The 23,157-nt window shown below is 52.2% G+C and overlaps 3 protein-coding genes across 6 annotated transcripts in view; 2 read left to right on the top strand and 1 right to left on the bottom strand.

The window, feature by feature from the left end:
• Nucleotides 1–4,875, top strand: part of Ppp1r13b (protein phosphatase 1 regulatory subunit 13B) — a 39,032-nt gene extending 34,157 nt beyond the window's left edge. Inside the window, exons 12-16 of the mRNA XM_028764457.1 lie at nucleotides 76–213; nucleotides 282–415; nucleotides 1,607–1,773; nucleotides 2,699–2,898; nucleotides 3,836–4,875. Coding sequence (XP_028620290.1) covers nucleotides 76–213; nucleotides 282–415; nucleotides 1,607–1,773; nucleotides 2,699–2,898; nucleotides 3,836–3,877 — 681 coding nt within the window. The 3' untranslated portion in view covers nucleotides 3,878–4,875. The remainder of the gene's footprint in view (nucleotides 1–75; nucleotides 214–281; nucleotides 416–1,606; nucleotides 1,774–2,698; nucleotides 2,899–3,835) is intronic.
• Nucleotides 4,876–4,934: 59 nt separating this feature from the next.
• Zfyve21 (zinc finger FYVE-type containing 21) lies at nucleotides 4,935–20,490 on the bottom strand. 4 transcript variants are annotated; one of them, XM_028764458.1, is made up of 8 exons: nucleotides 20,291–20,439; nucleotides 10,119–10,169; nucleotides 9,333–9,501; nucleotides 8,301–8,376; nucleotides 8,123–8,214; nucleotides 7,568–7,624; nucleotides 5,680–5,819; nucleotides 4,935–5,544 (listed from the first exon to the last, which is right to left on the bottom strand). In XM_028764458.1, the coding sequence occupies exons 1-8, from the start codon at nucleotides 20,426–20,428 to the stop codon at nucleotides 5,509–5,511; spliced, it is 759 nt and encodes a 252-aa protein (XP_028620291.1). In that variant the 5' UTR covers nucleotides 20,429–20,439; the 3' UTR covers nucleotides 4,935–5,508. The 4 variants fall into 4 exon arrangements, with proteins under 4 accessions (XP_028620291.1, XP_028620292.1, XP_028620293.1 ...); XM_028764459.1 differs by having other exon boundaries at nucleotides 7,568–7,621; XM_028764460.1 differs by lacking the exon at nucleotides 7,568–7,624 and having other exon boundaries at nucleotides 5,680–5,822; nucleotides 20,291–20,490.
• A 296-nt stretch (nucleotides 20,491–20,786) lies between these two features.
• Xrcc3 (X-ray repair cross complementing 3) overlaps nucleotides 20,787–23,157 on the top strand; it is a 10,762-nt gene continuing 8,391 nt past the window's right edge. The window contains exons 1-2 of the mRNA XM_028764555.1: nucleotides 20,787–20,844; nucleotides 22,602–22,719. Of these exons, the coding sequence (XP_028620388.1) occupies nucleotides 22,665–22,719 (55 nt within the window). The 5' untranslated portion in view covers nucleotides 20,787–20,844; nucleotides 22,602–22,664. The remainder of the gene's footprint in view (nucleotides 20,845–22,601; nucleotides 22,720–23,157) is intronic.

Here is a 23,157-nt window from a genome sequence, read left to right as displayed (position 1 = left end):
CCCACAGCAGGGTCTTGGGTTGGTCTTTGACTTGGGTAGGTCACTTGATACTGAACTGCTTCCACCTACCTACAGAGCAAACGGACCAACCTGAAGAAGCCTAACTCTGAACGGACAGGGCATGGGCTGAGAGTGCGCTTCAACCCCCTAGCACTGCTTCTAGATGCTTCTCTAGAAGGAGAGTTTGATCTAGTGCAGAGGATTATCTATGAGGTAAGCCATCCTCCCGTATGTGCTGCTGAGAGTTGGAAGGGCTGGCTCTCACACGCTCTGTGTCCTAGGTGGAAGACCCTAGCAAACCCAATGACGAAGGGATCACCCCTCTACACAATGCCGTCTGTGCTGGCCACCACCATATCGTGAAGTTTCTGCTGGACTTTGGTGTCAACGTGAACGCTGCAGACAGTGATGGATGGTGAGAGCCCATGGGTGCGGGATGGAAAGGCTCAGAGACTTACTCCCTACCTTACAAAAGAGATGATTCAAGCCTCAGAAAATTGAGAATCATAAGAGGAAGAATACCTCTTGTTCATTCCCAGAAAAGCCATCTGCAGCATTTTGCTGCCTGCATCCTTTTCTTTCTTGTTACAGCTGTTTGTGTTTTTCATTTCCCTTATTAGCACTGCAATTATTTCTACTTCCTGTTTTCAAACATTCTATATGAAATACATGCGTCCTATAGAAAGTGAAAAATACCTAGCAGTGATTTGATGTGCCAGGGTGGGGTGATACCCAGGTGGAGAGGCTCCTCCTTCTCAAAAGAGAAGGGATGTGGGGAGGAGCTCTGTGAGCGGGGACTGGGAGGAGGGGACTGATACTGGGATGTGAAATGAAAAAATAAATTCGTGGAAAAACCAAAATCCAGTAATACCAAAAAAAAAAAAAAAAAACCAACGTGGGAAAGCAATGGAAGAAAACGCCCAGTGTCATCCTCTGTCCCTACATGCACCTGCACAGGGACATTCACACACGGTCACCAGCTTAGCTGTCTATAAATAAATGTATCTTTAAATGTTTCATGTATGTTGATACTGCTATGCAGCGAGCACCTATTGTTAGACCCATTTCTTGATTTACACATAATCTTAAGTAATCTGTATGAATCAAAACCTTACAGACTAGAACTCTGGAAGCATGTGGTAGCGCACACCTTTAATCTCAGCGCCCGGGAGGCAGGAGCATCTTGTGAGTTAAAGGCCAACCTGGTCTACAGAGCAAGTTCCAAGATAGCTAGGGCCACACAGAGAAAGTGTCTCAAAAAACCAAGTAGAACTTTGTGGCCCCAGCGATGCATCACTGGATGATCTTCCAGAGGACCCAGTACTTGCTTCCCAGTACCCACACAACAGTTCATAACCATCTGTAATCTAGTCCCAGGGAATCCACTGACACCCTCCTTCTGGCCAGTGCACACTAATGTACATACATACATACATACATGCATACATGCATACATGCAAAACATCCATACACATAAAACTAACAAAATACCTAGAAACTTGCCTGGCACAAAGCTATGGTACCTTCAGAATTCTTGGAGGTTTGTGTCACACGGCACCCAGGTATCCCTGGGTGGTTCCTGACTCTGTTTCCCCTCTGGTTCTAGGACACCACTGCATTGTGCTGCCTCTTGCAACAGTGTTCACCTCTGCAAGCAGCTGGTGGAAAGTGGAGCCGCCATCTTTGCCTCTACCATCAGTGACATTGAGACTGCTGCAGACAAGTGTGAAGAGATGGAAGAAGGGTACATCCAGTGCTCTCAGTTTCTCTATGGTATGTGTGGAGGCTCAGTGTGCCTCCGCAGCCTCCCCTGGCTAGTCAGCACTCTGTCCTGTGTGCTGGGCTAGAGTCTGGCTCCGGGAGTAGACCATGCTTAAGAGCTCACTGCCTTTATACTCACCCTCAAAACATCAAAGATTCCCATGTGTTCCTGGGCAGTTCAAACCCACAGCACTTGGAAAGCTGAGGTAGCTGCAGGCCAGCCTGGCCTCCATGGGGAGACTCTGCCTTAGTGAACAACACAAATCCCACGGGCATTCTGTCCCACTGCCGATGATGGAGCATGGCCTGGATGCTTGCTTTGGTGAGCAGGGTCACAGGAGTGGGGTCACCAGGCAGCACTGGTCCACACACTGGCTGCTGGGTACACGAGCTGAAGCAGGGCTGCTCCACCTGTGAGCTGGCTTGGGTCATTTACGCACCTCGAACATCTGGTGAGTAAAGGGCATGTCCTAATGGAGGTGCTGTAGTCGAGGTCAGAAATGGGGAGCTCGACCATGTCCTCTGTTAATGCAGGCACAGTCACTTGTACAGCATACAACTTGAGAAATGACTGTTGGGCCTGATGGTACAAGTGTTGACAGCCAGGCTCTAGTCTATACTGAACTCCCACAACAACGGTAGGCAGCAAAGTTCTTGGGCACTAAAACTGGACAGGCACACAGGCCCTGGCAAGCCCAGCCCACATGGGAAGGAGGCTGCAGTCACATAGGCTGGTAAGGGAGAAAATCACAAAAGACCCCGTGTGATGTTACAACACCCAAGGTGCAAAGCTCCATGTGCAGCCGCCACACTGCTCCTCGGTGCTCACAGCTCCTAGCTGATGGTTGCCTAAAATTGGTTCGTGGTGTGAGTTTTGTTTCACCTTCATCTCTGCTGGCCACCCTCTGCTAAAACCTGTATCCCTTTGTGGTCTCAGGGGTCCAAGAGAAGCTGGGAGTGATGAACAAAGGCATGGTGTATGCTCTGTGGGACTACGAGGCCCAGAACAGCGATGAGCTGTCCTTCCATGAAGGGGATGCGATCACCATCCTGAGGCGCAAAGATGAAAACGAGACCGAGTGGTGGTGGGCTCGTCTTGGGGACCGGGAGGGCTATGTGCCCAAAAACTTGCTGGGGGTAAGCACTCAGCACACTCGGATTTGATGCTGGAAGTCTTCTGGCCTTGTTGACCCGTACAAAAGTCACAAAGACACTCATAGCATGGGGTTCAGTTCCGCTGACATCAAGGTAGAACAGAACACTTTTCTCCAAGCCCCAGCAGCCTGCTTTGTATATGGGCAAGCCCCCAAGTCCCTAGAGGTGTGTGGCTTTGTCACATACTGGAGAGCATGTGGGAGTTTAAAGACTATTGGTCACTTCAGTCTGCTTGGCTCATGGCAAACTTCTCAAGTACTAAGCCACCCACGTAGTTCTCCCTAGTCTGGAATTCTCCAGAGCTTGGTGTAGTAGTACAAACTAGTCCTACTGCTGGTTGCTTTGGTTTTGCTGCTGCTGCTGTTGTGCTTTGGTAGTTTTGTAACCCTTCCCTCTCCTGAACTGATAATTGAACCCAGGGCCTGAGCAGTGCTCTACCACTGAGCCAAATCCCCACCCTCTGTAAGCACAGCATTTGGAAGGCAGAAGAAAGGAAAGTTAACCGCCAGCCTTGGATAAAGACCTGACTGCTCCAAAGGAAAGCCTGTAAAGAAATGACGTGGAGAGGTGTGGGTCACGGTTGTCAGCTATGCTGCATTCAGAACATGCTTTAACAGAAAGGTTGCCTCTAAGTGCTGTGACAAGCCTGCCAGATGCTTCCTGACAAACCTTCCCAGATATTTTGAACCTGCCAGATGCCAAAGCGTGGGTGCAACACCTGAGGGACCCTGGGGACAGTGACAGGTTTTCAGGTGTGATAAAGATAGGAACAGGATCCTTGGGTCTTAGTGGAGGTGACAGCTGAGGTCAGGTCTGAGCAAGCACGTTTTGGAGAGAACGCTGAGGTGACAGGAGAGGAACCTAGAGGCCAAACCCTTCTCAGTCATCTGTGCCCTAACTCTTGTCCATTGCTTCCCAGTTGTATCCACGGATCAAGCCCCGGCAGCGAACACTTGCCTGAGCCCCCTGGAGTACCATAGTCTGATTTGCTCCCTGGAGCTACTCGAGAAGATTCCAGCTGCCCTGGAAAACCTGAAGCTAGGATGGCCTCATGGTGCTCACTTTAGCAGACAGTATCCACAATGTGAATCCCAGCTTCCCAGGTGAGGCCCTTCTCCAGTGCGCAGTAACTGGGAGAAGTAGCACTTTTGCCTACAGAGGACTGCATTTTTGCCAATTACTGTAAATCCAAGTAAATTCCCAGTTTCCAACAACATCCAGCCCTTTTGCCAGTAAGAAGTCATGACTATGACCTCTGACTATTGCCAGTGAAGACAAAGGCTCTGACTTGGCCCAAAGGCCCCTCCCTTCTCATGTTAAATGTCTCAGACCTTCAGCAAGAGCAAGCTGCTACCAGGTGGCTTTGGCTACCCCTTCTTGGAAAGTCTCAAACCATCATCCCTTCTCACATTGCCTCTCACAACCAAAGGAGCCCATTTGGACACTGCTCTGTTTAGTTCCTGATGACGTTAGGCTGTGGCTGCACTTCCTACAGCTTGAGCTGTGCAGCGTCATGTTTATTCTCCCCTTGGCGTAAGCTCCTTCTATTCTGAGTAGCTAAGACACGGGGTCTAGAAAGCCCAGTTCAGGAAGGCCACCTGGCAGATTGGGACACTGTCACTGTGGCTGCATTCCAAGCAGGGCGAGCTCTGTGCTCTGGGGCTTGAACTCTGTAGACCAGCTTTTTATACACCAGGATTATTTTTCAACCAGGCCATTGGAACCTCCCAGAGCTGTGTTGGCAGTGTTTCTTCTCATGGAGACACGAGCCCTTAGGCCTGACTTTTCTGTGACTCTTGTGCATAACTACGTGTAAATCTGTGTAGGCTCTGGGTCAGCTGCCAAGCGTTGATGATCACACAGGGTGGCGCCGAAAGTGATGTCCTATGAGCAGCCTGTGCCATCCCAACGCCACCGATGCTGTGTGACGTGCACAATAAACTGCTGTCTCACCCCTGGCTTTGAGTCTTGTGTTCTGGATGCAGGACAGCTGCACAAAGTGAGGCCAGAGCTTACTGTGTACTTTCAAAATAAGTTTTAATCATACACTTTATATACAAATTACTGTACAGTCAATTTAATAAAGTGAAACAGTAAGTGAAAGTAGAAAACAGAAAGCTGATGCCTTCTCCTTAGAGACATAGCACAAGGACTGTCCCTCACCCTGGTTAGTGACAGCAGAGTGACAGAAACAGGCTAAGGCATTGTGAGTGGGCTACTGAGAACGGAAGGGCCCAATGCTAAACCAGGGGCCTGAGCGGTCACCACCGAACTTGTTTGTGTGGGAACAGGGCCAAAAATGTCTACTGAACCTGAAGTTTACAGAAACATGGTTCCACTAAACCTGGTCTAGCAGTACTGTAGTGCAGCTTCTTTCTCCCAACCCTACTCAAGTACCAGCGATGCAGTACAGCATAAGCTCTCTAAAGCATTAATCAGCCGTGTACATATTGCACTAGGTAAGTGAATACTCTGCTTCCAGACTTGAATTGCATTTCCAGGCACACACAGGGCAGAACCCTGGGTGCACGGGCAGGGGCAAGCAGCTTGGACTCTGTAACCCGACATGCTCGGAGCTCAGCTCCCTTGAAGTTACTGGTCTCGTGATTCATAGAGGAGCTTGGTAGCCTGTGGAACACCATAAAGCGTGGTTGGTTCTGTGCCTGTGTGCCTTTGAGCAGGCAGGGGCACCCCAGACATGTGGCAGTCTTTTGGTAAACACACTTGTCCATGAACTCAGCCTCCCCACCCTGCCGTACGTACCTTGTGCATGGCTGCCAGCCACGCTGCTGCCTGCCTCTTGCTGCCATGTGCGTCCTCTCCAGCCGCCAGCCTCAACTGTGCTACAGCCTCTGCCCCTGGCACTGTGTACTGCAGGAGCATGCCTGCGGCTCGAGTGCTGCCTGCTGGAGGAGGGACATGAGGTGTCATGTGGGGACCTTAATGCCCTGTGTGCTGCTCAGAAAGCAGCGTTGTTAGAAACATGCAGAGACCCCCGTGTGCACAGAGAATGGAAAAGGGATAGAAGCTCGGCATGTGATCCCCAGGGCCAGGATAAACTAACGGTACCATATCACTGAGACAGGGACGTGTGACATAGCCCTATTCCCCAACAGTCCACAAACTGCCACGCCATGCTCCTTACCCATGCCATGATCCTTCCCTTCCTACCTTCAGAGAAACAGCGCACGCACGCACGCACGCACGCACGCACGCACGCACGCACAGCAGTGGAAGCACAGAAACTGCTTTAGGAATGGCCTGGCTACCAGAAGATCAGCCAAGCAGATAGTGACATCCGATCTGGCTTCACTAGAAGTTGGAGGCCGGGGCTGAGCAGACTGCCAGTGCAGGAGCAGTGCCCCACTACCCTGTCAGCGCCATTCCTTCAGGACTCTTGGCATCCCCTGGATGCAGCAAGAGGCAAAGTCACAGCTCCATCTCTGGCTATAACCAGCTGCTCTTTAATTTAGGGTCTGCTTCAGGAACCACTTGAGAAATCAGGTCTGTCAGGCCCACCATGCGGCCTCACATGATCGCTAACCTTCTCACGGTGACCAGAAGGAAAACATTTTGGGAAATAACCTACCTTTAATCCGACATTAATTCTAAAATCAAAGCAGTCTGAGTCCCACTGGCCAGTGGACTGAGCATGCAGACCACAGCACAGGAAGAGGTCTGACTTCCTTGCCTGCAAAACTCCTGGCTGGGGATGGGGTGGGGATGGGCTTACAGAGAGAAAGGCTTTCTGGGGTCCATTCTAATTCAAACCTTCAAGATCACCTGAAGGCCTGGCTGAGCCGACTCATCCAAGCTGTTGCACAACTTCCTATCTGGGCGAGGCACCACCAGTTTTTGTAAATAAAAACGTACTGAAACGTGGTCATAGCCACTGTTGGCTGTGGCTGTTTTATGCTTTGTAGAGCCATAAACACTTTAACCACACACTCCCATGGTAGCTAGAGAGATGATTCTGTAATTAAGAGCACTTACTGCCTTTACATAGGTCCTAGGTTCAGTTCCCAGCCTACAAATTGATGGCTCACAGCCATTTGTAACCCCAGCTCTAGGGCATCGAAAACACGGTTCTGATCTCTACAGGCACTAGTCGTGTGCACGGCACACATACACACATGCACATTTTCTGAACTTTGGACTCCCGGGGGCGAGGCTGTCCTAGGAGAGTGAGGAGTGGAGCATCTGGCACCTGGGGTCTTCAGTAGCTTACTGCTCCGTGCACCTCACGTACCTCCCTGCTGCGGTTCCACTAGCTGAGCCTCTGAGACTGAGCTGGAGGCGCTGAGGGGCAGGGACCCCTGGAGGCCAGTGTTGGAGTGAGGTAAGCGACTGGGTACAGTGATGACACCTGCTGTCCACTGCATAGGCCTGGTGCCCAGTCAGCAAAGGAGACCCTACACTGACAGATGCTGTCAACTCCTGCAGAACGTCCCCCTGGGAAAGAACTGAGCAAACTTCTTTGGTTCTGTCAGGACACGGGTTTAAAGGCTCTTACACTGAACCTAGTATCTCTCTTAATCAAAAGTGATCCCAAGTTTCAAAATCCACCCCAAGAGATAGAAGCAAAGGGGCCAGAGGAGGAACAGACATCACAGCATGCTGGAGGAGTGGCCCAAGGAGGATGGAGGCTGACCTTCGGAGACAGGCAGGCTCCCCAGGAGGCTGGTGTAAGTGTGAATGTCTTTTTCTACTTGAAGAAGGTAGGCAGGCAGTGCAAAGAAGAAACAACCAAGAGTCAGTCAGAGAATGAAAAGCAAGATGCATTAGGTCAGATCTGCAGGTTCAGGATGTGCGAGGCGCAGTCCAGCCAATGGAGTCAGGCTGAGCTAAGACCGCTGAGCTCACCAAGGCACTGAGCCTCGGCTGCACAGATGCCTGCAGGGGAGGCAAGGACAGCAGGCAGGCACGCAGGTTCCAGGTCAGCCACCAGACCTTGTCTGGAACCCCAGACAGTGCATCTGCAGTGTAGTCTAACAGTGAGTAAGATTACCGAAGTCACAGGAAGTCATGGACAACAGGCAGATCTCCCCTGATCGTCTGCTCTTCCACTTACCTGGTGGGTTCTCAAGTTACGACTAAATACAAGCTCCAGTGAGGAGCATGGCGGCCATCTTGTGACCAAGTGCAGTACCTCCTGTTACCCACATAGGTACTAGACCGTTCCCTCCTGCTCAGAAAAGGCATGTACCTCCAGGAGTGAAGCCTTCTGTGAGAATCTGGACAGTACAGATATGTGCAATCTCGATTTCATGATGGCTGTCTCCATCCAGAATCAAGCATCTGTAACAAAAAGAGGGACAGTCATGAGACTGAGGCCAAAAGCTTATGACAACACAGGCCAGTGCTGGTGCGACGTCTACTCTTACCTCTGGTTGCTGGAAAGACGACAAACCATGGTCTCGGGCTTCTCTGAGTCCCCAAAAGTGACAAGGAAGGTAGCTCCTTGGAAGACAAAACCAAACCACACATGACTACTGCTTCATCTAACTGCCAGCAGACCCTGCTCTCAGGACGGAAAAGCTCTCCTCCACTACCACACGGGAGAGGACAGGCTGACACAAACGACAGCTTTGTGTTTAGGGTCCCTTTGGTTAGGAAAAAGTCAATAATGAATTAAGGGTCTCAAAAGCTTAAAAAGACCCTGTCTGGAGACTGGAGCGGCTCAGTGGTTAGCGCTGATGCCCTCCCTCTCAAAAGCCCTCCAGTCAATGGCCAGCACACACATGGTGCTCAGATCTGCCTCGAACTCCAGTTCCAGGGGAATGGATGTCCTCTTCTGACCTCAGTAGACATGAGGCAGGCACATGGCACACAGACATCATGCAGGAAAAATACCCATCCACACAAAATAAAGGCACTGCTACACATACAAAGCTGTGGATTTTGTTACAACCTTCAAAGACAGCAAGCAGGAGAGGGAATTCAAGTCCCAGACCAAACACTAGTAACTCTACTCTAGAGCAGAGTGGACAAGACCAAAGTGACGGAGAAGAGGAGGCCCTCGCCTGCGGGGTACACACAGGCCCCCAGCACAGAGGCTGTGCTGCAGGGCAGAGCTGTGGGAGGCAGGCCCCACCCCCCAAGAGAACTCTCCCTGTGCTCCTCGGAGGGATGTGGTTCAGTAGCTTGTCTCCAGGCCTCTCCCCTTTAGGCCCATGGTCACACAAACTTGACTACTAGTGACAGCCTTCCATCTGGGGAAGGTGCTGCTAGCCCAGGCTCCCTGTCCTTCTGATGGCAGTGCCCAGTAAGTCAGACACCTTGGAACATTTCCATCTCTGAGGTCAGCTCTAGAGCTGCTTTTAAGTAGGTTCAAAAGAAAGTAGGAGGGCAAGACACACATCCTGGAGCAGGCCGCACCTTAAGTGACAGCGTGTCCACTCGCCACGCTTGCTTACCACTCAGGAGCACCTTCAGCTGCTTGTCGTAGAACTCAGCCTCGCGGTGGGACACCAGGGCACAGTCGGCACACTGGCGCACCGGGTCCACGAAGCACATGCGCCTAAGTGGCACCTTCTGGCTGCAACACCTGTCGCAGAAGCATTTCCCACAGCGGCGGCAGTGATGCTGATGAGGAGAAAGGTCGGGCAGTAAACAGGACCCCCCAGAATGCACCTGTACTGTACGTCACTTCCACACAAACCCACTGTCAACACAGCAGAGCTCTGCCTCACTTGGGAAAAATGGACCAAAGAGCTTCTCTGTATGTCTGTGTGTGGTGTCTGTGTGTGTGGTGTGTGTCTGTGTATAGTGGGGGTATGTGTCTGTGTGTGGTGTGTCTGTGTGTAGTGGGTGTGTGATGTGTGTGTGTCTGTGTGTGGTAGGTATGTGTCTGTGTGTGGTAGGTGTCTGTGTGGGGTGTGTCTGTGTGTGTGTGTGTGTCTGTGTGTGGTGGGTGGGTGTTGCTAGAGACTAAACCTAGAGCCTTATGCATTCTAGGTGAGCAGTTCAATCACTCAAGCACAACCCAAGCCAACTCCTTCGACCTCCTGCTGCCCAGCACAGGCTGTCTCTTGAGCCTCTTTGAGAGCTCAGTACTCCGTGGGGGAGCTGACTGAAAGAGGACATCAAGATAGCCTGTAAGTTCCAGCTCCTTTTAGGAACTGGGCTTTCCCCAGAAAGAACTCTGTCTATAGGCCTAGCACTACCTCCACCGCCCCACCCCCACCACAGCCTCAGCTTACCTTTCTGGTGATAAAGTCAAACTTGGCATCACACTGCATACATCTTGGACACTAGGAAGGAACATGACAGAGAATTATAATCCACTTCTGTCACTTGGCTAACAGCTAAGACAGGGTCAAGAGGTACCAGGAAAGGCTGCTGAGAATCTGTCTGCAGAGGCAGATTATGGAACAAGGCAGAACAGCCCGCTGAGCTCAGGGTCTAGCTCAGAAGCCAGACAGACTGACCAGGCCATAGCCCAAGGCTCTCGGTTAGGAGGGCAGCTTGAAGGCCCGCAGGAGCCCCAGCCAGGACCTGGCCTGAATGCCCAATGGCCAATATTTGGTGAGAAGCAAAGGCACAGGTTAACTTTTTTGCAGCCGAGTTTGGATCAGAAGGGCTTTGATTCTTTCAGACTCTGGATGCAGGGCAGCTCATTCCAGCCGCCTCACCTCTATCCTGTCACAGGAGCCCAAGTTCAGAGCTTCGAAATAAACAGGACATCCCTGTGCACGTGGATTTGCACAGAGGCAGGAGAATGGCACCAACTAAGATGGCATGAAAGGCCTGGGGGTAGGGTGTGGCTGCACAGCTCATCAGTGAACAGGGTGGAATCTGCTGTCTGCCCTTGCTTGCATTCCTCTGCTGCTAGTCCCCTTGACACAGTGGAACGGGATACTCTCCACTGAGGCTGCATCCTGCTAGAAGTTTCTCCTACCCCAGAATTCAAGTACATGGTATAAATCCTGTTCAGAGGGGCCGTTTCATAACAAGACCCACAACAAAAAATAAGTATCCTCTCCAGATGGCCCAGTGTCATCAAATTCAAAGGACATGTATGACATCTTCAGATACTCTGGGGACCTTAAACCTGGAGACCATCAGCTGGTTTACTCCAAGGGTCACCACAACTTTAAAAAGTACATTCTCTCTAAAAACCCATGGACCTGCCGAAGGTGCTAGTCCCCTGAGCTGCTCACTCCACACTAGAAGTCTGGATGATACAGCAGGCAAGCCCACCACCTTCCTTCTGAATTGTGAAACAAGTCATGCTAACTGGACCATGTGGCACTCACGAGGCCAAGACACAGAGTGAACAAGTCAGGATGGCTGACGGTGCTGAGGGACGGCCTACGTCATCACATAAGGACAGACCAGGACAGAAGACCTGAAGAAAGCATGCGCAGCAGGGGAACCCATGCTCAGTCAGCCAAGCCGGCACTGCAAACTGTCTGCTCAATCAGTATTTAAAACCTTGCTGTGGCCCAGGCAGTGGTGGCGCACAACTTTAATCCCAGCACTTGGGAGGCAGAGGCAGGTGGATTTCTGAGTTTGAGGCAAGCCTGGTCTACAGAGTGAGTTCCAGGACAGTCAGGGCTACACAAAAACGAAAAAACAAACAAACAAAAAAACAACCTTGCTGTGGGAATGTGGCTGTGGGAGTGTGGGAGCTGGAGACACGACTCAGCAGTCAGGGGCACCTGCTGCTCTCTACAAGACCCGAGTTCAGCTTCTAGCTCTCACCTGAGGCAGCTCACAACTGCCTGTAAACACCGGCTCTAGGGAAATGGATTCCGCCTTTGACACTGGTGCTTGCATACACATAATTAGAAATAAAAAGGTTTCTAAATGCTCATGTTTAGCAAGACCTCAGTCACACATGGATAGGGTTGTCTGCCCAGGTGCCTGTGGGATTTGAAGCCTGACTAGTCTCCACTGCTGGAATGAGGACCCAGCAGCCCCAGGACTCCTGACTTGTTCTAAGTGCACCTTGGAAGGCCCAGCTGGGGCCTACTGAGTCCTCAGGAATGGTCACAGCACTTCTTCCCATATATCCCAGGAGAGAGTGCTACTTCTGGACACCACTGACTGCAGCTGTGTCTGCAGTGCCCAGCTGGAGGGACATCACATTCAGTGTATGGTAATTCTCATAGCTAGCTCAGGATATCTGGTGACATCGGATGGCCAACTCTAAAGGCACACATCTCCCAAGTCAGGGGAAGGTTCCGCTCTGAACTAGCTTCCTGCTTGCTCTGGAAGGAGGGGAAATTGTGTGAGAAGACAGCATTGACATGGTCCCTCAGTGTCCCACTCACGCCCAGATGGTGCTTACTCCTAACTCTAGAAGAGTAATTCCAGCCATCAACAGTGCAAATCATGGAAGGAGGCTTTGACTGAGCTATGACAGACTTGTCCTAAGTCCCATGCACTCGTGCTCCCAGCCTTAGAGAAGGCGCCAGTGAGACTAGGCATGGCCTTCTGTGTGAGAAGTCATGGGTACTTCAGATGTCTTAGCTATCCAGAGATGGGAGAAGAGACAGCCGTAATGGTGAGCGGTGGTGGCGCATACCTTTAATCTCAGTACTCAAGAGACCGAGGCAGGCAGATCTATGTGAGCTGGAGCCTAGCCTGGTCTACAAAATGAATTTCAGTATAGCTAGGCCTACATACTGTAACCCTGTCTCAAAAAAAAAAAAAGAAGAAGAAGAAGAAGGATGAGGAGGAGGAAAGTAGGGGGCTGGAAAAATGGATCACTGGACTGCTTAAAAAAAATTCTAGAAAAAAAAAGAATGACTGGGTCCTACTGTGACCAAGACCTTTTTAATCTAATAGTTCTAATAGTTCCTCCAGGTCTCAGCACTGACAGAGGGCTCTAGCTTGGCAAGGCCTGGCATCAGGACCGGACACCTACTAATGAATCTCTAGCTCTGTTGACAAGCAATGTAGTCAATCAGAGGCTTGCCATGTGTGGCTGCAGCCCTGCCAGCACAGGCCTGGCTTTCTGTCAGGACAACAGAATGAGAAAGAACATAGGATTCACACAGCCACTAGTCAGATTCTGTAGCACAGAACCACAAAGGCTAGAAGCTCATCCTGAGTATCTGGTCACCAGACCCCAAGTAATCGCAAGCCCTGCCACCTACACATGTGCTAGAGGCTCTTCATTCTCTCCACTACATCAGCTAGGCAATCTGTGGAGGGCCCTCCTCACCCCACTGGGAGCCTGACCTATTTCTGCTCTGGGCCTTGTCACAGGCAGATTCTGGAAGATGCCCACACAGAAGTGGCCAGGAATGGGACCATCCCCTGAGAGCCCGAAGCTCTGCCCTTGGACTGATCTACAAATCATGCGCCCAGCACTAGACTAGTGCAGGTGTGTTCCCCAAAACCCACACAGACGAGTGGGCTGCTCAGAGGAAATGCCGATCTAATGAGGCCCACTTCCTCAACTGATCCAAGAGGCCAACAGCACCAAGCCTCTGCAGGTGCCTGAGAGGAGTCCTGGGGGTCATGCTCAGTGTCCCTTCACTGTGGGAGAGCAGGGACCCTTTGGGGGATCACTGCAGCAAGGACAGAGATACCGAGCCTTTCAGCCCTGAGGAGCTCCATGGGACCACGCGCTGTGCTATGTAGCTTCTAGGTTTCCTGAGCTCCCTGGCTAGCACGTGCTTTCTTGCTGTTCTTTCTGGACCTGGAGTCCCTGCCTCACCCATCCCAGCTCTGGAACTGTGCACAGAGGCCAGTCGGTAGCTCTGTCAGAGGCCTTTGCCGTCAGGTTCTTGTCAGTTCATGAGCACGCCACACACTTTGAACAGTGGCAGGTCCCTGCTACAACATGGTGGCTTCCTTGACTCAGACGTCTATCACAAAAGCTACACAGCGGGTCACACTGAGAGTGAGAGCAGCTGTTTTATAGCCCCGAGGCCACCCTGGCAGCCATGACCGCACAGTTCTGGCTTGGAACACAACACACACATGACATTCAAAGAACCAACTTTCCATGGGTGTGGTAGAATGCTATCTTCAGAAGTGAAGTGTGTGTGGACACCAGAGGTCTTTCTTAGGTCCTCCTTGTGTGTGGAGGGAGGCTCTCAATGGGCTACAGTCTGCCAAGGAGGGTAGGCTGGCTGCTCAGCAAGCCCAGGAATCTGCCTGTCTCTGGGCTCCCTGGTGTGAGGAACCAGGGGTGCACTCTCCCACACCCAAATCCCCACCACCACATACACAGTATAGTGAAATATTTAGGACCTGCTGCGACACATTTACTGCTGAGTGAGCAAACCCCTGGCCTGAGAGGCGATGTCGGGGACTGTGCTCCCGTTTCCTGTTTCCTCAGAAGAGCTTCTTGTCCAGCTACGACTGCCAGCACCATCCCTGATCCACCATCCTGGACCGTCCCTGTAGGGGCCACACCACCCACAGCCCCTTCTAGAATCCTAGTCCCTACCTCACAAACCACCCTCGTCTGGCGCTAGGACCCAAGGGACACCTTAGGTCTCTGCCGTCCTCTATGCAGAGATCTCTGCCCTGTCCCTGGTCTCCTCCATGACAGGACTGTGGAAAGGTAGAGCCTGGCACTTGGGAGGCAGAGGCAGAAGGATCTCCAACTTAGAAGCCAGCCTGGTCTACAGATGAGTTCCAGGACAGCCAGAGCTACAGAGAAAAACCAAAAAGAAAAAGTGGAAGTGGGGAAATGGAGCAGTGAGAAACAACAGTGGCCGCTGACTCCACAGGCGCACCCATCGTCCAGACTGCACACTCCAAATGGTCACCTGGATGCACCTGAGTCTTGTCCCTTTCCCTGAGGTGTGTTCGACCTGGGGTTCCCTCTCGCCTCCCCAAGGCCACGTTGTCTTCACGTGCCTACGCTCTCACCTTTAGTCAGAGCGTCTTTCCTGCATCTCCCTGTTCCCCGGCCTCCTTCCCAAGCCCCACACTTCCAACCAGTCTCCTCCCCGTGACTGTGCTCACAGCAGCTGACAGCCAGCACCAGGGCCTGCAAGAGGCTACCAGAGGCAGGCAACTTGCAAGTGGTGGCACACTCAGCCTTGCCATGGCTTCTAGAAAGCATGTCCTCATTCTTCTGCGGCAAACACTTTTGCCAACTAAGCTATCTCCCCGACCCCTGAAGACCAGTTTCTGAGACCACAACTAGAACACGTATCCATCCCTTTCAAAACCTAAGTGGCCAAAGGTATTCTGTTATTCTAATTAGCCAACAACTAGCCAGGCTTGTACAACTCTCCACTCCCAAGCTGACGCAGGAGGGTCACTGAAAGCTCAAAGCTATTCCCATCTACAGAGTTAAGTTTGGGAACTGCTTGTGAAATAAACATTAAGACTATCTCAACAAAATAAAACAACAGAAAGCCCCACAAATAACCAGGTGCTTATTCAGAAAAGATTTTTAAACAAAATCATTTTTCTGTTGATTTCATTAATAAAATAAATTTCACTAGGCAGTGATGGCACATGCTTTTAGTTCCAGCACTCAGGAGGCAGAGACAGATGGAGCTCTGTCAGTCTGAGGCCAGCCTGGTCTTCAGAGTGAGTTCTAGGACAGCCAAGGTTACACAAAGAAACCCTGTCTTGAAAAATAAAAATACCTTCGCCCAAAGAAGATTCGAATTATCAGCTCATCATTTAACAGAAAAAGAGAATAAAAACCTAACAGGATGGTAAAACCATAAAAGTAAAAGTCCTGCCACATGATCAGCCCCACCTCAGGGACCAGCCCAAGTCAGCTAGGGGCCAGCCTGGGGTAAACAAGAATGCAGGGGAGTCGGCCAGCTCCCCCCTCGACTGGGCCCTGGAGCTTCTGCTGTGTATGACACAGCTTTCAGAGGCTACACCACACAAAGCCCAGAAACCCACTGCCTCACCGCATGCAGCAAAAGTGTCTGCAGCTGACCCTCGCTCTGCATCACGGTCAGATCTGTTCTAGGTCACCGATGGGCAAACTCAATCATCACACTAACCCCAGAACTGAGACCTACAGGAGTAGACGAAGCAACCCATTCAGCCAGTAGCTTAGCAAAGACTACAGGACACGCGTGGCCTAGCAGCGGCAAGACCTGCTTGAGCAATGGTCCCATGAGACCTACCCATAGTCTGAGGCTCTGTCTGACCAAGGCTGAACAGACAAACCCACAAGAACAGACACTACCTACCCATGGCATGGGCAGGCCAGGCTGTAGCACTCTCCTGGGGCCCCTATGGCACCCTGTACTGCTTCCACATTCCAGAGGTAGGGAATAAGCTAAAAAAGAGCTGCCCTGAGGATGACCTGGTCAGTCAGGGGACAAAGGGAAGGAGGAAGAGACAGGACAGTAAGAGTGAGCCCTCTCTGAAAATCTCCAGCTTACTCCCTCATCCCAGTACCAAGAGCCCAAGGCTCCTGCTGCTTGTTGGTCTAGACACCCAGCCTGACTCAGAGCTGTTTAATGCAGGCTACACTTCCAGCCGGGTGAGGGAGCCTTGGGCAGCAAAGAACAAGAGGCCCACAGCAAAGCCAGGCCTAGCTCCGAACGTGGGAGGTGGAATCCCCCCCTTCTCTTTGCAGTACAGTTCAGAGGCTCAGCATACCGAATCGCTGGAACAAGGTGCCTTCTTTCTTACTCCTCTAGGACATGTGACAGAGCAGATGGACAGCACAAGGTAATCGTACCCTCACAGTGTACTGCAGGCTCAAGTGGCTGCACACAGGAGATTACTGGGAAAAGACCAAGGCTGCAGGGCTGGAGACAAGCCTCAGATTAAGGGCGCCTGTTGCTCTTGCAGAGGACCTAGGTTCAGTTCTCAGTGCCCACGTGGTGACTCACAATCACCAGTTCCGGGCATCCAATGACCTCGTCTGACCTCTGTGGGCATCTCTCTCTCACACACACACAAACACACACACACACACACAAACACACACGGTTACTCAGACACACATGCAGGCAAACATTCGAACACATGAAAATAAATAAATACAACAGCATTTAAGAAAAACACCTATCTCCCCTCTGAGGAAGGGGAAATGAGGCAACCTTGACCCCACCATCCTTTCTTCCCAGTGTGGAAAAACTGTCCATCCACCAGGCTTCGGATCAACTATGGCCTAGATTTTTCAAAGATAAATTAATTTAGTTGGGCCAAGTGGTTCTCGCCTGTAGTCACAGGCTACTTGGGAGATGAAACAGTAGGATTACAAATTCAAGGCCAGCCCAAACTAAAGACTAGCCTAGACAACCTTGTGGGACTCTTTCTCAAAACAAACAAACAAAAACAAACAAACAAAAAAACACAATAAAAAGAGAGCCTAGCAAGATGGCTCCAAAGGGTCAAGTGCTTGCTGTCACCCCTCAGTTCATCCCCAGATCCCATGGCAAAGGAAGAAACAAGCTAAAGGCTGGCCTCTACTCACACAGGCAGCCACACCCCAAGAGCGACTGTTTGTTAATTAACAGAAGGTTCACAAGCCCAGTTCAGGAGCAAAAGAGACGGCTCAGCAGTCAAGAGCACAGGCTCCTCCTGCAGAGGATCTAGTTCAGTACCCAGCCCGGACATGATGGCTCACAGCTCCAGCTCTAGGGAACCCAACACCCTCTTCTGACCTCTGCAAGCACCAAGCATGCATGGGGAACACAGACAAACATGCAGTCATATACATTAAAAAAGAAAGAAAAGATAAAAGGTCAAAGGAGAAGACAAACACGAACGCACGCATACACACACACACACACACACACACACACACACACACACACACGAGATGAGGAAGGAATGGTTTGTTGGGGCTGGAAGCTGGCTGGAAGCTGCAGGCTCAGGGGAGTCGAGCGGTTCCAGCTCAGGACTGCTATCAGGTCTGCACTTTACAGCTGTGTAAACTGCAGCCTGGAAGTGGATCCAGAAAAAGTCATCCTGACTTTTACACGGGTCTCCTCTCTCTGCCAGCCATGGGAGGGAGCCTCTCACAGAGCCGACGGTTCCAGAGCTGCAGCACATCGGGAGGCTCCTGTAGCCCTCAGAGGAGCACAGGGTGAACTTTACACTGCGATCCTAACAATTGTGAAATCCCAGCCTTTCCGTCAGACCAATCGCCCTTCCCCCTGGACCAAGTAAGATCACAATCAACCCCCCCCCCCCCACTCCTGGGGTTCAGCACCAGACCAGGTTTGGCAGGCGCTCCAAATCCCCATTCTTTTCCCATAAAGCACTTGCTGAACTGGGTTCTCAAGCACCAAGTGGAGCTGAAGCCTGACTCCTGCCTGGACTGTAGAGTGGCCGTTCTCCCTCCATGAGGCCCTGGGCTACCCCTCTCCACCTGACCTTCTGTCGGAGTCTGCCACCTATGCCTGTCCAAGCATCTCTCCAGCCCTGGTCACCCCTGCAAAGCCAAGCCCATTTTTCTGTGACCCCTGAGACTCTCACAGAGCTGCTGCCCTTCTCCTTGGCACTCCCTTGTCAGAGCAACCTCTCCCCTCTTGGCACAGACACAGAGTTGCTGTCAGGGTATCCAGGCTTATGGGGATGTCCCATAACCCCGTAAATTTTAAAGGTTTACATAAAGATTTCATCAGGTGTCAAGCAGGGGAAATATCTACCTTAAAGGCACCCCGTAGAACAGGGAGACTGTTGGGAAAGCCCCTCCAGAGCTCTAGTCTAGGGACAGTGAGCGCTTTTCCAAGAGCCTCAGCCTCTGACCCCCTAAGGCATGGCTTCCCATCCCAACTGGCCGCCTCATCTGCCACACAGGTGGCCGTGATTCCGATCTAGGCATTACTGGGCTTCCCTGGAGACAGTTCTGGAACTCATTCTCAACAAGCTGTTAGCCCTCTGAGCAGCCTCCCCAGCAGCCACTCCAGGTTTTATTTTTGAGACAGCTGTGTAGCCCAGGCTGGTTATAAACTCTTACTACAAATTCTTAGCCTTCCATGGGCTAGAGTCCAGGCTGTTCTCCAACATATCTACACACACACACACACACACACACACACACGCCTTTTTATCTTTTCAAGACAGGGTCCCAACTGTGTAGCCCTAGCCGGCTTGGAACTCACTGCCCTGAACTCAGACACTCACCTATACCATGAATAATCATGCTTGCTCATTCCTAAGCCCACACACCCTTCAGGGGCGTCGCTAAAAGCACTCAAGGGTAGTGCTCGGTTATCTCTGCACACAGAGGAACTGTGTGCTCAGATGCTTAAGTGCAAGGGTAAAGTGCAAAACTGAAAGAGCACAATCAGGGAGGACAGGGACAGCAACACACTAGTATAGCCAGGAGTCGTCTGAGTATGAAGATGAACCTTCTCTTTCAAGGCTCTTGGAAGGCCAGAGTTGGGCTGGGGAGTGGCAGAGCACAGCAGCCAGTCTACAGGCTTCTGGCGCACAGGCAGCTCTCCGGCCCCAGGGCCCACTGTTTTAAGAACACTGGACCTCACTCTAAGAAGCTGCTGGCCCCACCCACCTGTGGATGAGATCCAAAGGGGAAAGAAGAGCAGCTGATTAGAATTCCAAGCAGGAACTCGAACTTAAAAAATCTGGGAGGAGGCCAGGTGTGGTGGAGCACATCTTTAACACTCAAGGGGCTGACGGAGGAGGAGTTCGAGGACAACATAGCAACAGGGTGTGGTAGTGCGTACCTAGCACTCAGGCAGATGCAGACAGACCTTAGGAGTTCTGGGCCAGCCTGGTCTCTGTAGTGAGTTCTAGAACGGCCAGAGCTATATAGTGAGGACCCGCCTTAAGGAAGGGGAAGGAGGAAGGGGGTTGAGGGAGTAGAGGGGGAGAAAAAAGGGGGGCGGGAGAGAAACATATAGATGAATTTACCAGGGCCATTTCGATAGCTCAGCTCACCAAGTCAAGGCACATGCTGCCACACCTGAGACCTGAATTCCGTCCCTGGGACCCAGATGGTTTAAGAAAACTATCTTCTACAAATTATCCTCTGATCTACACACTAGACATTGAGGACACGAATAAATGAAAAAAGTTTAAAAAAAAAAGTTTATCAGTCACCAGTATTTACGTTGGTGTCTTTTAAACACACTTAATTTGCTCTGAAATAAAATCGCATGGAATGCGTGAAATGCTTCATTTTCTCCCAAGGGGCCAAGCTCTGCAGAGTTTAGAACTTCGAAGACTGCAAACTCCTTGGCACCGTTCCTCCGTGGGCAAGTGGAGGCGGACTCCCTCACCCTCGTCCCACGGACACACTCCAGCCCCAAACTCACGCTCCCCCGCTCGCCCTCGGGCCTCCCCCGGGCTCTGCACCGTGCAGCCAATGACCGCCAAGGAATGGAAAACGCCCCACAGCGCGGAAGGGACAGCGGGAACGCCCGGAGGGGAGCCGCGGCCGAGCGCCCCGAGGACGGAGGTGGGAGACGCCCCGGCTCCGGCTGGGGACGCGGGGGCTAGGACGCACCTCCTTGTCCGGAACCCACTGCGGCTCCTCCAAGCCGAAAGGACTTCCGAAGGCGCGGTGCTCCGGCACCATGCGCAGGCCACTTGGCGAGCGCACAAGCTTCTTGGCGTCGCGACGCGCGGCCACCCCCGAAGACATGTCTCCGCCTGAACCCCTCACGCCACCGCCCGCGCTGAGCCTACACAGGGTGCCGCCCCGCCCCGCCCACCAGCGCGATGACAGCTCCGAAGCCCAATCCTCAGCCACAGCTCGGAATATGAGCCAATCGGAGAGTAATATCCGCCCCAGAGCCGCCCTTCTCCAATCCGCGCAAGGTCCCCGCCCCTACGGCCAGTCACCAATCGGCGGCGAAGACCGGAGGTGGTACCCTCGCTCCTCTCGGGAGATTGTGACTTCGGATTGGCCAATTAACCGGCCACGTAGCCGCCTTTTCGCTCCTTCTGGGCGGAGCAGACTCGGACTCGAATCTTTCATTGGAAGAGAAGACTGAGATGGGCGGAGCTTCCGGAGCGGGCGGAGTGCGCGGGAGAGTTGCGGGGCCGCTGATCCGGCAGGTGAGCTAGTCGATCGCGAGTGGCAGGACATGGGGTGGCGGGAGAGGACAGAGGACACTGTGGGTTTCGAGCGCTCCAGGCCATGGCCGGGACTCAAGAACGAGCTTCCCCGGCGGGGCACCCCTTTAGGCCCCGTAGCGGGGTTTGGAGGAATCGAACCAAGAGTCCTGACGCTCCCCACTGAGTGCGGGACCTGCTTTCAGCGCCAGATTCCCAGGCCAACCACGGCGTGACCAGTCGCTGCAGACTTGACCTGTGACTTTTCTTTTTTTTTTTCTTGTGGCGTCTGTAAGGACAAGTCACACTGTGTGTGTAGCCTAGGCTGGCCTTGGATTCAGCAGTCCTGCCTCACTCAACCTTCCTCGTTCTAATGCAGGTGTGAGCCACCGCGCGCACCTCATCCTCTAGCTCCTTTGGGTAATTGGCCAAATCAGCTCCCTGGGAGCTTTGCTCACTCTGTCACAGCCTGTCTCCCCGATTGGAGGGATGGGCTCGTGTAACCCTCCTTCTCCGGAAGACAGGCGGCCAAGTGGAGCACGGAGCTCCGTGCCTTTGCCTGAGACGCCGGCTCTCAGTGTTGAAGTAGAAGTTGTTCAGTGGCGCTTTGTAAAGCAAGGTTGGCTGCCTCATGACCTTGGCAGTTGCCGGTACACGGATAGAACCGGCCCCATCTATGTCCTCTGTCCAGCCGCCACCAAGCCCTGTGGTTGCTCTGGTTCACCACTGGACAGGGTAGCAGATGGCTTGGGGAACCTTTGAGTCCGGTGCCAGAACTTTGTGTCCTCAGCAGGAAGCATGTTCCCGAGCCAGCTTCCCTCCTGCCCTGTGTGATGTGTGCGTCTGTGTTGTATGTACATACGTGTATGTCTGTTTGCATCCGTACTGATGTGTGTGTGTGTATGTGTGTGTGTGTGTGTGTGTGTGTGTGTGTGTGTAAGCCAGATGTCTGACATGTATCCCTCCATCAGCCGCCGTATTCACAGATTCAGCTAGTCAGCCTGTTCTGAGGAACCCGTCTCTGCCTTGTGAGTGCTGAGATTACTGGCAGGCCACCATACCTGCCTAGCACCAGATCTAACGTCCCCAGACTCCTCACACTTGGCACTGCCAGCCTGAGCCATCCCGCCCCCATCCTTAGTGCTTCTTGGCACTGTCATTTGAAGCCACGTGTGAGAAGACTACGGTGTATTGTGGGACACGTCTTTTCCTCACACTGGACTGGCCCTAACATAGGCAGCCCAGGTGGGCAGAGCAGAGGCCTGGTGCTGTCCTCTCCAGGTCCCTTTCTGGGAGGGTTTCTCTGTGCTTTCTGGTGAGGCGGAGCTGCCGTCCTGCCTCTTCTCTTGTTCTCTGATGAGGTTCAGTTCCCCTCCACCATCCTTCAAAATCCCAAACTCACAAAAAGTTAGGGAATGCTGAGCGAGACCCATCTATGCCCCAAGAAGTTAGACAGAAGCTGCAAGGGGCAGCCAGCTTTCTTCCCCCACTCGCAGCTGAGCCTCGGGCACTGTCACCTTCAGGATGTTAGGGACAGCTGAATTAGATCTGTGCCAACATCTGGAATGAGCCTAGGCTTCCAGACTGCCTAGTCCTTCTTAGAGTGGATGGTGCCAACAGAAGCATCTTCCTCGGCTTTCCCAGGAAAAGTAGTGTTCCCAGGACAGAGACACCTGTCCTCAGCGCTCAGGGGGACGCCTAACCACACTGTCACTTCAGTTTGCCCTGTGTGTCACTTTCCCATGTACTCCCTCCCACAGGTGGTTTGAGTTGACAGCAAGCTCATGGAAGTGTGTTGTCATCGCTCGTGGTAAACCCACGAAATGGACGTGGATCAGCTGGACCTAAATCCCAGAATTACTGCTGCCATTAAAAAGGGTAGGTTGTGTGAAGTGAGGAGTGGCACACACGCACTGTGGGCAAAGCTAGCTGTGGTCCGTGCACCACCTCCGCCAAGTGGCTTCTCTCCCTTTCAGAGCGGGGTTGGTCAGTCTCGGAAGGGGCTCCTTTCGCACGTGCGTTCCTGGGAGCTGTGGCTGTGGAGGGTGAGCTGCTTAGCCCTCGTGTTCATGGCAGACCTTTCTGCCGTTGTGTGAGCTGCTTTGATATAGCTGCAACGTATTTTTTTTCCTTTTTCTTTTTTTCTTTCTTTTTAATTGCAACAGGGTCTCACTGTGTAGCCTTGGCTGGCCTGGAACTCACTGTGTAGACCAGCCTGGCCTTGAACTCACGGAGCTCCTTCTGCTTCCATACTTTTCTTTTGCCAACTGGTTTGAAAGTAAAAAGTAAATCCAAGCCCAGAATTGGTTTCTTCCC

Source organism: Grammomys surdaster, unplaced genomic scaffold, assembly GCF_004785775.1.
Source record: "Grammomys surdaster isolate TR1022 unplaced genomic scaffold, NIH_TR_1.0 144, whole genome shotgun sequence".
NCBI lineage: Eukaryota > Metazoa > Chordata > Mammalia > Rodentia > Muridae > Grammomys > Grammomys surdaster.
This window is presented reverse-complemented; position numbering and strand designations above follow the sequence as displayed.

Excerpts from the sequence above, each read along its gene's own strand:
- Zfyve21 (XM_028764458.1), bottom strand. The coding sequence starts at position 20,428 with ATGTCTTCGGGGGTGGCCGCGCGTCGCGACGCCAAGAAGCTTGTGCGC. Across the intron at positions 7,625-8,122 it reads AGAAGGCTTCACTCCTGGAG|TAGAAAAAGACATTCACACT; the intron begins GTACATGCCTTT and ends ACCTTCTTCAAG. Across the intron at positions 5,820-7,567 it reads GAGCCTGCCTGTCTCCGAAG|GCAGCACTCGAGCCGCAGGC; the intron begins GTCAGCCTCCAT and ends CTCCTCCAGCAG.